The 16,583-nt window shown below is 41.8% G+C and overlaps 1 protein-coding gene across 1 annotated transcript in view; it reads right to left on the bottom strand.

The window, feature by feature from the left end:
• DPYS (dihydropyrimidinase) overlaps nucleotides 1-16,583 on the bottom strand; it is a 99,124-nt gene that overhangs the window by 69,279 nt on the left and 13,262 nt on the right. The window contains 3 exon segments of the mRNA XM_007934786.2: nucleotides 746-935; nucleotides 2,800-2,979; nucleotides 7,189-7,347. Coding sequence (XP_007932977.2) covers nucleotides 746-935; nucleotides 2,800-2,979; nucleotides 7,189-7,347 — 529 coding nt within the window.

The raw sequence follows: 16,583 nt of genomic DNA, 5'->3' as shown, positions 1-16,583 counted from the left end.
CACTATGCTACCAGAGCTCCCAAGAGCATGGCTAGTAGTGTTTAAAGGAGTTCTCGTGGTGCAATGGTTAAACACGTGGCTGCTAAACAAAAGGTTGTTTGTTCGAATCCACCAAGCTACTCAGGGGCAGAAAGACTTAGCGATCACTCCCATAAAGATTAAGATGACAGCCTGAAAAAACCCCATGGGGCAGTTCTACTTGGTCAATGGAGCCACTAGGAGTCAGGGTTGACTCAAGGGCACCTAACAACAAACCCAGCAGTAATGTTAAGGGTTGGGGACATAGGGTTGAAGGAAATGTCATAAGATTCCAAAGATGGAGAAGAAATAACCTCAAAGAAGTCAGAAGCAGCCAAGAGGATGATCAAAGAGGAAAAGAAAAAAATAGACACGTGTAAGGATGAAAGAAAACAGAAAAGATGCCAATAAAAAGCAAAGAAGAGAAGTGGCAATTCATGTATAATCATCCCAAATGCAAAAGCAAAAGTTATAGTTATTTCCTCCCAGTCTTTAGCTCTGGTGGCATAGTGCCTAAGGCACTTGACTGCTAATCAGAAGGCTGGTGGTTCAAACCCAACAGCTACTCCTTGGAAGGAAAGTTGGGCAATCTACTTCTGTAGTGATGCCGCCTCGAAAACCCAAGGAGGGGTCGCTATGAGTCGGGTCTGACTTGACGGCACATAGCAACAACAACAACAGTCTTCAGCTAACCCTGAGCTAAGTGAGGTTCTACTCAGGAAGTTACCTTCTCTCCTGGCATCCGCTATCACCTTTGCTGCGGACTTGCTCATCACGTGCACCACGTAGAGAGGGCAGTTGACGGCACTGGCTATGGTAATGGCTCTCAGCGTGGCCTCTGCCTCCACCGCTTCTGGCCGGCACAGCTCATGGCCCTCGGGGCCAGTTATCCCCAATGCCAACATCTTCTTTGCCCCCTAAAAAGACACATGCAAGGAAGGTTTACTATCGACAAGCACCGCTATTTCATTTCATATTAAATATACCACCTAGGTTTTTAGATCTGTTACGTATACGTATGTGTCTATGTGTGTGAATGTGTGTGTATGCAAATACAGTACTGTATTAAATAAAAATAAGTTTAATACCCTAATGATGTATGTTGAGGGGCCTTGGTGGCACAATAGGCCAATGGCTCGGCTGTTAACCAAAGGTGGGCGGTTCAAACCCACCCAATGGCTCCAAGGGCAATCTGCTCCCGTAAAGATTGCTGTTGTTGTTGTTTGCCATTGAGTAGGACCCGACTCATAGTGACGCCTCCTTGGGTTTCCGAGGCAGTATCACTACAGAAGTAGATTGCCCAACCTTCCTTCTGAGGAGTGGCTGGTGGGTTTGAACAGCCAGCCTTCTGGTTAGCAGTCAAGTGCCTTAGGCACTATGCTACCAGAGCTCCTCCCATAAAGATTACAGACTAGAAAATCCTATGGGGACAGTCCTACTCTGTCACCTGGGTTGTTATGAGTCAAAATTGACTCATTGGGCACCTACCAAAAGCACAAGTGGTATATGTTAATTATTGTATGCATACTTCACAATTAAATTATTTTGATTGCAAAGCTGGAAAACACATGAAGTTAGTCCAAAGCACATTCTTTGAAAAGCAGTGTGCATATTAAAACTTATTGATTCAGAACAAAATAAAACTATCTAGCTCCCAACATTAGATCCTAGTTGAAGTAACTCATTACATTATATCAGATCATCATTCTACTTTTTATTAAATCATAGTCTTCACCCTCCACCCCCAACCCACTGAATGATACCAGACCAGTTATTTCACCTCTCTAAATGCTATTTCATCTTCCAAAAAAAAGGGCAGGAAGCCAAGACTCAAGAGTCATAAAATGACTTGCCCAGTGTCACACAGCTAGAAAGTGGAAGACTCAAATTTAAAGTGGGGTCAGTTTGATTTTATAGCTCCTGCTCTCTTATGAGTTCATGCTGCCTCCTGGCCACTCAGTCTCAATCTCGCTGACTTTAATGGGAACTGAGCCCAGGAAGAGGAAAAAAATCAGCTAACATCAAAGGTAAGAGACAGCTCTGTAAATCTTGCGGATGGTGTCCCCTCCAGGCATTAATAATGGAACTAACATGAGAAATAAACATCATCTAGATTACTCCAGAGTGCATTTTCATATTCAGCTTCTGAGTAGAGGAGGGCTTTATGCAGCGACCTGACACACTACTTAAATCATCAGATTATGCTGATGTCCTCCACAGTTGGCATTCTGAACCAGCAACCGGAGCTACTCAAACAAACAAACAAAAACACATGCTACGGGACAAAAAGAAAAGTATTTGTGTTTCTATAATAAAATATGTTTGAGCTCAAATAGCTGATTTGAAAAGAGGAATGTCTCATTCCAATTCACAGACCACCTGAATAAGAGAAGAGTAATAACCCCAGTAACCAGATTACTTCTGAGCCACAGAGCATGTTTCTAGATTTCTATTCTTTGAGCACATTCAGTGGGTCTGCCTACATAAGGACCTGAGTGGCTCCAAACGTTTGCTCTCCACTGCTGAATGAAAGGTTGGCACTGCAAACCCACCTAGTGGTGCCACAGATGCCAGGCCTGGTGATCTGCTTCAGTAAAGATTACAGCCAAGAAAACCCTGCGGAACGGGTCGATTCTGTAACACACAGGGTGGCCATGGCTTGAAACTGACTCAATAGCTACAGGATTTTTTTTTTTTTTTTTAACTTAAGGACACAATCATCTTCACCTAAAGTTATGGCCGTTTTCTTTTCTGTAGAAGGTTTGGAATGCAAATGCTTACCTCTGCAATTAAGTCTCCGTTTTCTGCATGGACCTGAGCAACTGCTCCAACTTCCTTGCACTGGGAGAAGGCTGCATACAGCTCGATATCTCTCACCATATACAAATCCTTATAGGCCATAAACATCTTGAAAGAGTTCACACCTTTATCTTGGGTGAGAATTTTCATTTCTTCTTTCACCTAAAAGAGAAAAACAGCAACACAACGTCATTCATTCGTTTAATTAATTTCAACAACCTCCAAAATGTTGCATTAGGAAGCTGCTGTTGCTCTTGTTGTCGGGTGCCATTGAGTCGACAGAGTAAAATTGCCCCGTGGTATTTCCTAGGCTTCAGTCCGCATGGGAGCAGATTGCCAGGTCTTTCTCAGAACTAAATGAGATAAGGGCAATGGTTTGTGTCAGAAAATTGCAATTAGGGCCTTGCTCTTTCTGTCCCCAAGTTATACCACCAAGTTATACTTAGTTAGAACATTCTCAGCCCCTACCTCCAGAAAAGAGGAAAGTATTCTAGAAAATGAAGACAAAGCCATTGGCAGGAACAGGTACAACCACAGCTCTCAAAGGAATCCAAACTAATGCAAGGGAAGGGTTTGAGCGCAAATCTGAACACCCAGGATGCATTCTCAGAGGGAAGCGGCAGCAGATCTTGATGAAGCCATGCTTACCTGAAGAAGCACGAGGTCAGCATTTAGCTGAGGAACCATGGCAGGCTCACCCATGACCCATGAGCAGCTCCAAGGTGAGAGCTGTTTACTCACAAGGCTCTGGACCAGGTCTGAAGCCTCATGGGCCTTGAGACTGATTACCAATGGGTAAGAAGCCAGGTGGAGATCAAGGCCAACTCAGTGATTGCCTTTGCGGGTCCAATTCTCAATTTTGTTGCTGCTGTTAGGTGCCATCAAGTTGGCTCCACAGTGGAAAGATGTGGCAGTCTTCCATAAAGATAAGAGCCTTGGAAACCCGAGGGGGCAGTTGTACTCTGTCCTGTAGGGTCACTGCATAGGAATTGACTAGACATTAACAGGTTGGTTCTGGTCTATCATTGGTTTATGCTAAACCAGCATTTATCAAGAATCTAACCACAGTTCACACACAGTGCTAAACACATTCTTATCTCGTGTAATCCTCACAGCAATGCACTGAGATAGGCCCTAACATCATCCCAATTTTGTAGACAAGGAGTTGAAGCTTCCACAATGTCATAGAGGCAGGATTTGAACTCAGGGTTCCCAACTCCAAGTACTCTTTCACATGTTCCCAAAATAATTTATTGTGTAGCTTATTGTTCTGAGAACTCCCAGAGTGGAGATCCTCTGAATAGAATCAAGTTACTGTGGCCAATCTGGCTCTAGTCTATAACTTTGTTGTCCTAGCAGTCATGCAGGCTCATGGTTGTGAACTGGAGAGAAAAGCTATAGGTTCAGGGCTAGAGAAGTGATTTGTAAGGGAGTCCCAGGTTGGTGCAAGCTCTTAATACATGCAGCTACTAACCGAAAGAAGAAGAAGATTCACATGGGAGATCAGAAGGGCAGTATGTGCACAGGGAGTCAGCTCCTGGGGCAGGAATGCATAGGAGAGAAAGACATAGGGAAAAGGTAACCACAGTGGGGAAGTGGGAGGAGAGCTGTTACATTGTGGGGATTACAATCCATGTCATGAAACAAAATGTGTATGAACTGTTGTGTGGAAAATGAAATTGCTCTGTAAATTTTAACCCAAAGCACAACAAAAAATAATTAATTTAAAAAAAGAAGACTTTTCAAAAAGTAAATTAGAATGAAATTTTAGCCTTGTAGGCATATTGCAAGCTGGGCTTATGAAAAATGTTTTTGTTTTAACTAACTACAGGGATATTTTAATTGAAAATAATAAATTTCTGCTGAACCACTACACAAAAATTTTATGGACATTCATTTAGGCGTTACCCCTCTGACAGTGTCACCCAGTATGGTCCACACGCCCTACTGCTCCTTAGTGTCAACACTGGGAAGAAGGAAGGAAGGAGTGACTAAAGGCACAAAAGAGATCAGACACATCACTTACAGCAGCTGTTTTGGAGAAAATTTAACTTTAGTCATGGGCTATGAACACTGCTATTAAGTTTGCTGAACTATCTGTTACAGACTGATTTCTTGTTTTACATTCACTTAGTGCTTAAAGCCCAATTGAGGGGCTTGGGGCCTGGGGCACGGGTTGTCCGGGTAAAGTCAGAGTTTCCCTGGTAATCTTCAAATAAAATCAAAGTTGTGAACCTTCTCTGGCCAAAAGATTTCTGAATTAAGTCCAAAGTGGAGGGAAAAAAGTTATAATGTTGATTTAAATCACAAGTAAGTTTCTTCCAAAGCACACATACAAATTCACATTGGGGAGGAATTTAAAACGTTTGAGCATCTCTCAAAGCTGTCTTGTCTATTTGAATCATGGTACTATTTCTACCGCGGCCTAAGTAATTAGAAGGCAGTTTCAGCTTTGCTGTGAAATGGTGAGACCGTAGGAAGGCCGGCTGAGTCAGCGGATAGTGGGGGACAGCCTTGGAAACGTGTCTGGTCTCTCCCTTCCTCTCTCCAATGCACAGACAAAAATGAAGAGTTAGGACTGGGAATGGCAGCATCTAGTTTCAAGTGTTAATTTCTTGATTTTTTTTCCCCAGAAATTAAACATTTCTAATTGAAGCTCCAAAATTGGAAAATAATGTTTAGGATTCTAGAGATGATGAAGTTGAGAAAAAGAGAGGTCAATACCTTTGAAATTGTGTTTATGCATTATTGTATAATGGTCAAATTATATTTTTACAATTCATGAATTAAATATTAGAAAAGGCTATTGCGAGTGGGCATAAAGGATTTATCCCATCATTTTTGTATTACCTTGGTAATTTTAGTTTTGTAAATTGACAATGCTTTCACAGGATTCAAAATTCAAAGGGTCCAGAAGAATGTGCAATGAAGTCTCCCCTGAACGATCTCCAGGCTCCCAGGAAGCAATGAACACTACCAGTTTCTTACGTTTTTGTTTTGCCACTACCAAGTTCTTGTGTTTTTTTCCAAAGATATTCTATGTATGTACAAGCAAAGAATGCAATTTTTCCCTATGCTTATGTTGTATAAGGAGCTCTGGGGCCATAGTACCTAAGGCATTTGACTGCTAGCCAGAAGTGGTTCAAATCCACCAGCCACTCCATGGAAGGAAGACTGGGCAATCTACTTCCATAAAGATTTACCGCCTCGGAAACCCAAAGAGGGTCGCTATGAGTTGGAATTGACTTGATAGCAATGAGTTTGGTTTTGGTTTTTCACCCTGTATCATAGCCCAACATTCTTCTGCATTTTGCTTTTTCTGATTTATCTTGCTAATATGCCACTGTAACGCAAAACAGCTGTCGGCACAATATTCACTGTGTGTTCCACTGTAAAGCTGTGCCATTACTTGGTTGGTCCATTCATTATTAACGAGCATTTAGGTTATTTCCATTGTTACGCCCTTACAAATACTGAAATTTAACCCCTTTCACCCTAGTGAAAGGATACATTCCTAGAAGTGAAATTCAGCGTCAAAAGTACATATACACTGTGCTCATGATGGGTATTAACATTACACTGTGATTATTATGGGTACTGCCAACCACCCTTCATATTACCAAATTAACATTCTTCACATTTTCAAACTGAGCCACAATAGCATGTCATCTAACTTTTTGCTCCTTGCCAATATGATGAGAGAAAAATGTTATTTTATGTACTCTTGTTTTTTTAAAATGAGTGAGATTGCACTTGCTTCAGAGCCATTTTTTTTTTAGAATTTATTTCATTTTTTGTTGAGAATACACACAGCTAAACATACACCAATTCAACAATTTCTATATGTACAGTTCAGTGACATTGAGCACATTCTTTGAGTTGTGCAACCATTCTCAGTCTCCGTTTCTGAGTTGCTCCTCCCCATTAACATGAGCTCACTACCCCCTAAGGTTCCTAAGTTGCTGGTCTCATATATAGATCTCCAAAGACCATAATGCTTGGGGCAAACAGTCTTCACTGGTTAAGCTAAATTATTGTTTGGTTTTCAGAATACATCAGGATATTTTTGGTTTAAGGTTTAAAGATTAGCACAGGGTAATAATTTTGGAGGTACATTCAACAACAGAAGAGGGAGAGTCAGGAATAGGAGGAGGGTATGGAATGTGTGGGTAATTGCCTCCATGATCAACTCCCTCCTCTGCCTTGAGACCAGCAGAATTGGATGGTGTCCAGCTACCATTATTGAACATTTTGATCAAAGATCAACAACTCAATAAAAATTCTAAGGTATGTCAGACCCTAATCCTGTCTCGTGTGTAGAGCACAGACTATGGGGCTATATGGAACCAATTCACACCCCATGTGGTTCACCTGGTCACTCCACCATGTCACTGCCACGTGAAGGCTGTAGTCGCAGCAGACTTTGGGGTCAGCCCAGCCTCTCCAGGTCTCAAAGGCCTCAATGAGGGAGTCGCCTTTCTGAGGAATGGCAAAATCAAGGATCATCGTGGTGCCCCCCGCCAGAGCAGCCTGAAATGACAAGAGGGTTTAACAAGTTAGTCATCAGCTTCCCAATCAAGTCCTTCATCACCTTGAACAACATACACTTACAAGCACTTCAGCAAGCCTGACGAGTCCAGAAAATTGCACAAAGACGCTACTGTTTAAAGAACCCAAAGGGACAGGCACAGACTTTCCAGAAATAAAGGGCTGAAGTATTAAAACTGCTGCAATTGCTTCTGCAAAAAGAGTGACATGTCTGAGGAAATGAAAGGGCTTTTACCCAAAGAAAAGAGTGATGACCATTAACACTAACATGGCAAAAAAAGAGAAGATTCAAAAAAGTGTCTTCTCAAGACCTTTATTCAGAATCGTAAAATCGCAGTGAATCAGGTTTCATTTAGGTGTCTCCAGATGGCCCTGGTCCCCACGCAGAGGCTTGGGAGATGGATATGATTCCTGTTCTCTTCCTCACCCCACGACCAACTCATCCACTGCCATCCAGTAGATTCCATCTCACAGCAAACCCACTGCATTCCCAAGGCTATAAATCTTTATGGAAACAGACTGCCTCATCTTTCTTCTGCAGTGTGGCTGGTGGGTTCAAACCACCCACCTTTTGATTAATGGCCAAATGCCTTAACCACTGCACCACCAAAGCTCCTTCACGACCAACTGGTAACTCCTTCCTTAACCTCTCCTTCATTCATATCTTTTCCCTCTAATCCATCCCCACTGCTGTGGTCTTAGTTCAGACCATTCTCAGCCTTCACCTTGACTATTCTAACAGTCTGGACTGTCTTTATGTCTCCAGTTGCTTCGCCCCCACCTCCCAATCCAAAGGAGTCACTGGGTGGTACAAACAGTTAAGCACTTAACTATTAGCTGAAAGATTGGCAGTTCCAACCCACACAGAGCACCTCAGAAGACAGGCCTGGTGATCTGCTTCTATAAGGTAACAGCCTTGAAAACCCTTTGGAGCAGTTGGACTCAGCACACCACGGAATCAACGTGACAGCAACTAACAACAATAGCAACAACCCTCTAGTCTAGACCCCAAGCAGTTAACCAATGTTTCACCAGGGCTTCTCCCACAAAGGAATAAGTTTCCTAATACATGAAAAGATCTTGCAGATCAATAAGAGAAAGGCAAACAACTCAATAGAAAAAAATGAGCAAAGGATACAAACATTCCATTCAAAAAAAAAAAAAAAAATTAAAATGGCTCTGAAAGTCTGGATTCCATGAGAATTTGAAATTCTGTTCTGTATTTTCCCCATTTTGATTAGGATTCTTGTTTAGAATCTTTGATCAAAATGTTCAATAATGGTAGCTGGACACCATCCAATTCTGCTGGTCTCATGGCAGAGGAGGCAGTTGATCATGGAGGCAATTACCCACACATTCCATATCCTCCTCCTATTCCTGACTCTCCCTCTTCTGTTGTTGAATGTACCTCCAAAATTATTACCCTGTGCTAATCTTTAGACCTTAAATCAATAGTTGGAATATTTCCAAAGCACAAAAGTGATTGACTCCAGAGCTTAAATATGAGTGCTCCTCGCTGCCTCAGGAATAAAATATAATATTCAAGGGGGAAAGGAGCTCTGGTGGAGTAGTGCCTAATGCATCTGTCTGCTAACCAAAAGGCTGGTGGTTCAAACCCCCAGCTGCTCCTCGGAAGGAAGGTTGGGCAAACTACTTCCATAGCAATACTACCTTAGAAACCCAAGGAGGGTCTCTGTGAGTCAGATCCTACTCAACAGCAGTGCGAAGGTGCTACTAAAGGAGCTGTGGTAGCACAGTGCCTAAGGCATCTATCTGACTGCTAACCAGAAGGCTGGTGGTTCAAACTCATCAGCCACTCTGCAGAAGGAAGACTCGGCAATCTCCTTCTATAAAGATTTACCACCTCAGAAACCCAATGGGGGTCGCTATGAGTTGGAATCAACTTGATGGTAGGTTTTTTTTTTTTTTTAAGGTACTACTAAAGAACCCACCTAAGGCATTTGACTGCTAACCAGAAGGCTGGCAGTTCAAACCCCCCAACCATTCCTGGGAAAGAAGGTTGGGCAATCTACTTCCGTAGTGATACTGCCTCGGAAACCCAAGGAGGGGTCACTATGAGTCAGGTCTGACTCAATGGCACATAACAACAGCGAACCCTGGTGGTGCAAGGGTTAAGCACTCAGCTGTCAGCATGAAAGGTTGGTGGTTAGAACCCAGCAGCTCCATGGCAGAAAGATCTGGCAACTGCTTCCAGGAAAATCACAGGCAAGAACACCCTAACAGCCAGCATAAATATTCAGCAAACACTAAAACAATAGCAATGAAGGAAGTGATAATATGATTCATAAACAAAACGAGCTCAGCAAAGAAAATTATATGAAACAAAGAAATCGACACAATGAAAAAGCACATGACAAAAATGACAGCAACAAATTCATATTTGATGATAATTACGTGTCTTGCAAGGGACTTATCTCTAAGATTGATGGAAAACTCCAACGCCTCAACACCAAAGGAATTAACAATCTAATTGGAAAATGAGCAGAAGACATGAATAGACACTTCACCAAGGGGGATATTCAGGTGGTCTGCTAATTCATGAAAAGATGCTCACAATCATTGGCCATCAGAGAGCAAAATGAGATATACCGTCTCACCCCAGCACTGATGGCAAGGTTCAATGAGACAGAAAATAACAAATGCTGGTGGGGATGTGGAGAGATTAGGACTCTCATACACTGCTTGTGTGACTGTGAAGACACAACCACTATGGAAAGCAATATGGCGATTCCTTAGGAAGTTGGAATTGGAGATACCATTTGAACCAGCAATCCCATTACTAGGTATATATCCTAGACACGTGAGAGCCAGGATAGGAACAGAAACATGCATGCTCATGTTCATCACAGCACTATTTACAATAGCAAAAAGATGGAAACAACCTATTTGCCCATCAGCGGAAGAGTGGATGACCAAACTATGGTACATACACATAATGGAATGCTATGCAGCACTAAAGAATAATGTAGAGTCTGCAAAACACCACATAATATGGATGAACTTGAAGGACATTATGCCAAGTGAAATTAAGTCAACCACAGAAGGACAAATATAGTATTAGTTCGTGGTTGTGGAGGGTCAAGGAAAGGTTTATATATGGAGGGAAACTTTCTTTGTTGGTTGCCAGGGGTGGCAGGGGAGGGGAGGGAACACTGCAAAATAAAAAAAAAAATGCATTGACCCATGTCACTTTAGTTTTGTGTACTTCACTGTACATAAATTATATTTCAATAAAATGCATTTTAAAAAAATCAAGAAAAGAAAAAAAAATCTCAAGAGTTCATCCAGCCCCTATGGCTCCAGAAGGTCTGGAGTCCATGAGAATTTGAATTTCTGAATTTTCCCCCTTTTGATCAGGATTCTTCTATATATGTTCAGTAATGGTAGCTGGACACCATCAAGTTCTTCCAATCTCATGGCAAAAGAGGCAGGTGTTCATGGAGGCAATTAGACACACATTCTACATCCTCTACCTATTCCTGACTCTCCTTCTTCTAGCTCTGTTGTGCCACATGAATAAAGACCAATTGTGCCTTGGATGACCACTTCCAAAAAAAACAAGAAAAAGAAAAAGAACACCCTAACAGCAGTTCCATTCTGTCACACAGGGTCACTATGAGTTGAAAATCAACTCAACGACACCCAACAACATCAGGGTACTACTACTCCCTTTGGGGCTCTCTGACCCACAGATGCCCCACCTTTCTGCAGGAGGGCATCATGGGAGATGCATGTAAGCTTCCTCCTCCTTTCTCCTCTTCCCTGGGGTTTTTCATGCTGTTGTTTCTGTGGCCTCACTAGGGAGATGTGGGGGTGCAGACTGCACTGAGAGACACTGTCAGGGGGGTTACACCAAAATGACTGTCTATAAAATTTTTATGCAGTGTTTCAGCAGAAATGTATTATATTTTTATAAAAATCTCCCTGTAGTTAGTTATAACAACAAAAACATTTTTCCTAAGCCCATGTATCAATATACCTATAAGGCTAAAACTCTGCTAATTTACTATTTGAACCTTCAATGTACTCAAGTCAGAGCTGTCATTAGTAGTCAATTACAATGATGCTTCGAATCACGTGGCTTCATCTGCATGCACTATAAGCACTCACTGTTGTTTTTGTTGCTGCTGGTGGTGTAGTCAAATTTGGTCAAATTTTCTAGTGTTTTAGCCACAATATTCTGGTAATGAGTATTTGTGAGCCTATATCAATAACTTTGAGAATGAAGTAGTAATAAAAGGGAAAGAAAAGAAAATTTTTTTAAAAAAAGATTTCTGCTCAGTTACTAATAATATTATAATTAACAATGTTCTAATTCAATGTAAAAAGATCTTACAAAACGAGTTTGTTGTTAATACTCATATGGTCTAAGAAATATTACATTTAAGCAATTTACAGCTGTATTTATCACATCATTCTATGATTAAAATTGGTAATAAATATTACTAAGGATTCTGTAAGGTCTGGTACGGGAGGAGGTCCATGGAGGAGGGTGTGTGACACCAAGAGTTACCACACTGGGTGACACCAACCCCCGTGACGCTACCAGCTCTTTCCTTCCTTCCTCAGCTCCCCCCTCCTCCCTACTTTTCAAACACTGCTGCTTACTAGCTGATTGACTTCTCTACACTTTTATTTGTCTGTTAGCCAAACAAAATGCATTTATCTTTTCTAATCTTGGCTCATAAATCAATTCTTTCAGCTCCTAATTACTTTGGCTGTTCTCCCTTGAAAGCCTTCCAACTTATCTTCATGGGGGGGGGCATGTGGTATCTCAGGTGCAAATGTGATGAGACAGAAATCAAGATAAACTCTAACCAGTGGGGAGTCTAAATATTATATAACACACAATTTTATTTAAGAATGTATTTGGTTGTAAATCATTATTGAAAGCATCCCAAGCACAATGTCACCAAAGTTTCATTTCTAAGTTGATCCTGGAACAAGTGACTTCTTCACTAAAATCAATCACAAGACCTGCTCCACCCAAGGAAAACTAAAAGAATTTTAACAGGGCATTGGAGCTTCAGGGAAACAAACATTTGGCGGAATTTTCAACTTTCTCCTCATCACTAAGATGTACAGAAACCAAACTTTGGGGTCCCAATTTATGTCCCAACTACAGAAGCACATTGAGCATCAGACAGGTGTTCTCCACCCAGGCTTCCCTAAACTAATCTTCTTGCCCAACATCCCCATGTTCAAATTAGTAATCACACCACCACCATTCATTCAACTATGGAAACCAGAGCTTTGAATTACCCTTGCCATCCACCTCTCTTCTTCCCTGCATCCTCAGAGCCAATCTGTCAGCAACCCCTCAAAGCTACCTTCTACATACTCCATGAATCTCTCCACTTCCTGCATCTTTACCTCTACTGACCAGACCCACCTTCATGTTTTCCCAACTGGATTACTATAGAAGCCTTTTGACCCATACCTCATCCCCAGCTATGCTTACTACTTCCAATCACTTCTCATGACTTCCTTTTGCTCTTATGATGAAGAAAAACAACTATCACAGGTCCCATAAGGCCCTGTGTGACCTGGACCTTAATTTTCGCCTCAGCTTCATATTGAGTCATCCCCCTCCAGTTCCACTCCAGCGCCACTGTCCCTCTCTGTGCTCGGAGAACTCTGAGCTCCTTCCTACCTCAGAGAGAAACCTCACCAATGTGCTTCCCATCCCTGCCCAACTCCACTAACTGGCCCAGTGGTTATTCACACTGGTTGCACGTTAGAATCATTCGGGGAACTTTTGCCCCTTTCCCAGAGTCTTTGATTGAATTGGTGTTATTAATCTTGGTATGCTCCATGCCAATTAAAATGCCTGGTACATTAATATTCTGTAAAAGTGTAAGGGAGGAAGGAAAGGATGAACCAATGAACTTTCCCTTAAAATTATGAGACTGAATAACCAGGACAGTTCACATTTCCAGTAGAGACAATTGTTAGTCCTGACCATGTAGCTTTCCCAGATTCTTATATGAGAATGTAAATATGGATCGTAAACCCTGAGCACATCTGAAGCTGAAAGTTCAGTTTGTCCAAAGCTCCCCACCTATTCAGTGTTAACTGTCGTTACATTGTTGTTAGGTGTCATCAAGTCAGTTCTGACTCATAGAGACCCGATGTAAAATACAACAAAACAGTGCTCAGTCCCGCACCATCTTTTTTGCTGGTCCTCTACTTTACCAAGCTTAATGTCCTTCTTCAGGAGCTCTGGTGGCATAGTGCCTAAGGCATTTGACTGCTAACCAGAAGGCTGGTGATTCACACCCACCAGCCACTCCTTGGAAGGAAGGTTAGGCACTCTACTTCCATAGTGATACCGCCTGGGAAACCCAAGGAGGGGTCACTATGAGTCAGATTCAACTCGACGGCAGTGTATTGCATTTGCATTAATGTCCTTCTCTAGGGACAAGTCTCTCCTGATAATATGTCTAACGTATGTGAACTGAAGTCTCATCATTTCACTTTTAAGGAGCATTCTGGCTATACTTCCTCCAAGACACATTTGTTCATTCCTCTGGCAGTCCATGGTATACTCAATATTCTTTGCCAACATCATAATTCAAAGGCGTCAATTCTTCTATGGTCTTCCTTATTCCAAGTCCAGTTTTTCATGCATATGAGGCTTGGATCAGGCACACCTTAGTCCTCAAAGTGACACCTTTGCATTTTAATACTTAAAGAGGTCATTTTTGTGGTTTGATTTCTTGACTGCTGTATCCATGGGCCTTGATTGTGGATTCAAGTAAAATGAAATTCTTGACAACTTCAATCTTTTCAGTGTTAACTAGGATTTTTTTCAACATATAAAATTATAGTCTATTTCTGTATTTATTCTTCTTAGAGAATTTTCTTGATTTGAAAGATTATCGTGTTTTGTTTTAAGCTAAGTTTTAAGGTCTTTGCTAAAATATCAGATCCCCAGGGCTTAGAAACTACTGAATATCAATATGGCGATGCAGTCTTCCTGTTAGACACATGAAGTATAACTGAAAAGTTAAGTGTTCTCCCTTAGAGTGTTACTTGGCATGTGAGAAATGAGAGCACAAAGCTGAGTTGAGGTGGTTTCTGGACAGCTGCCTAGGCTCATTTTATCAGCCAAATAACCAGCTCAGAGATACAGCCTGGTGATGTCAGCTAATGAATCCTGCTACCTAGCAAAAGGAAAACTACCAGATATTACTGACGCAAAAGGAAAACTACCAGATGTTACTGACCTACAGGTTCACTCAAAAACACCAAAATCACAAATGTTAAATCTACAAGGTCTGTTGTTAAGTGACATCCAGTCAGCTCCGACTCATAATGATTTTATGTACAACAGAACGAAACTCTGCCCAGTCGTGTGCCATCCTCACAATCCTTGGTATATGTTCTGGTTACCTAGTGCCGCTCTGACAAGAATATACCACAAATGGAATGGTCTTAACAAACAGGAGTTTATTCTCTTACAGTTTGGAGGCTTTAAGTTCAAGTTCAAATTGCCAGGCTCTAGGGCCTGGGTGAAAGCCCCTCAACCTTGGGGTCCAGCTCTGCCTCCTGCTCCTGGCCCACTGAAGCTAGAGGTGTTTCTTCACTCAGACAGCTGCTGGCTGCTGAGGCTGACAAGTCCAAGGTTGACAAGTGAAAAGGCACAGTCCCGATGTTACCAAACCACATGGCAGGCCAATGGCTTAAGTCCATTGTAAGTCCCAAGGACAGCAGAGCATAGCAGGCTGCTGAACAACGACACAGCTACGTGCAGGGCCCAAACGTGCCATAGACTAGAGACCATTCCCAAGGCTTCTCCTTATATACAGGAAGCAGACCACATCCCAAAAGCAGCTACTCAGCTGCTTGTGGCAGATCCCACCATGGAGTTGATTGCCAGTCTCATCATGGGGAATAACTACCACCAGCTGCCCAGCCAGTCGACCAGGCCCAGCCTAGTAGACACAAACATAACGACCACAACTGTGTTTGAGCCCATCGTTGCAGCCACTGTGTTCATCCATCTTGTTGAGGGTCTTCCCCTTTTTTGCTAACCCTCTACTTCAATAAGCATGATATCCTTCTCCAGGGAATGGTCCCTTCTGACAACATGACTAAAGTAGATGAGACCAAAGCTTCTAAGGAGCATTCCGGCTGCACTTACTCCAGGGTAGATTTGATAGACTTCTTCCAGGACAAACTGGTTCATTCTTCTGGCAGTTCATGGTATTGTCAGTGTTCTTTGTCAACATCATAATTCAAAGGCAACTCTTCTTCAGTCTTCTTTATTCACTGCCCAGTTTTCTCATGCATATGAGGCGATTTAAAATACCATGGTTTGGGTCAGGCACAACTTAGTGTTCAAAGCAACATCTTTGCTCTTCAACATCTTAAAGAAGTCTTTTGCAGCAGATTTGCCCAGTACAATACGACATCTGATTTCTTGACTGCTGCTTCCATGGGTGTTGATTGTGGATCCAAGTAAAATGAAATCTTTGACAACTTCAATCTTTTCTTCATTTATTGTGATGCTGCTTATTTGTCCAGTTGTGAGGATTTTTGTTTTCTTTCTGTTGAGGTACAATCCATACTACAGAGTGTAGTGTTTAACCTTCATCAATAAGTACTTCAAATCATCTTCACTTTCAGCAAGCAAGGTTGTGTCGTCTGCATATCACAGGTTGTTAATGAGTCTTCTTCCAATCCTGACACCATGTTCTTCTTCATACAGTTCAGCTTCTCAGATTATTTGCTCAGTGTACAGACTGAATAAGTATAGTGAAAGGATACAACCCTGATGCACAACTATCCTGATTTTAAACCATGCCTCCTGGACTATGTACAGGTTCTTCATGAGCACAATTAAGTGTTCTGGAATTCCCATTCTTTGTAATGTTACCCAAACTATAAGGTCTACTGTATATAATTTATCATTAAAACCCAGATAAATTAGAGACCTACTTATCTCTTGTTGTCTGACACAAACAATAAAGAGCATGGTTTTTTGTCTCTATAATGCCCCCTATCTGACTATAATTACAGATGTAGTCAGATTGACTACATCTGTGGCAAGAGGCGGTGGAAAAGCTCAATCTCTTCAGCCAAATCCAGGCCAGAAGCTGATTGTGGAACAGACCATCAACTGCTCATATGCAAATTCAACTTGAAGTTAAAGACAATTAAAACAAGTCCAAGAAAGCCAAAGTATGATCTGG

Source organism: Orycteropus afer, unplaced genomic scaffold (genome assembly GCF_000298275.1).
Source record: "Orycteropus afer afer isolate SDZICR_OR568_19922 unplaced genomic scaffold, OryAfe1.0 scaffold00021, whole genome shotgun sequence".
In the NCBI taxonomy this organism is placed as follows: domain Eukaryota; kingdom Metazoa; phylum Chordata; class Mammalia; order Tubulidentata; family Orycteropodidae; genus Orycteropus; species Orycteropus afer.
The sequence above is the reverse complement of the archived record's forward strand: the minus strand, read 5'-3'. Positions and strand labels throughout refer to the sequence as shown.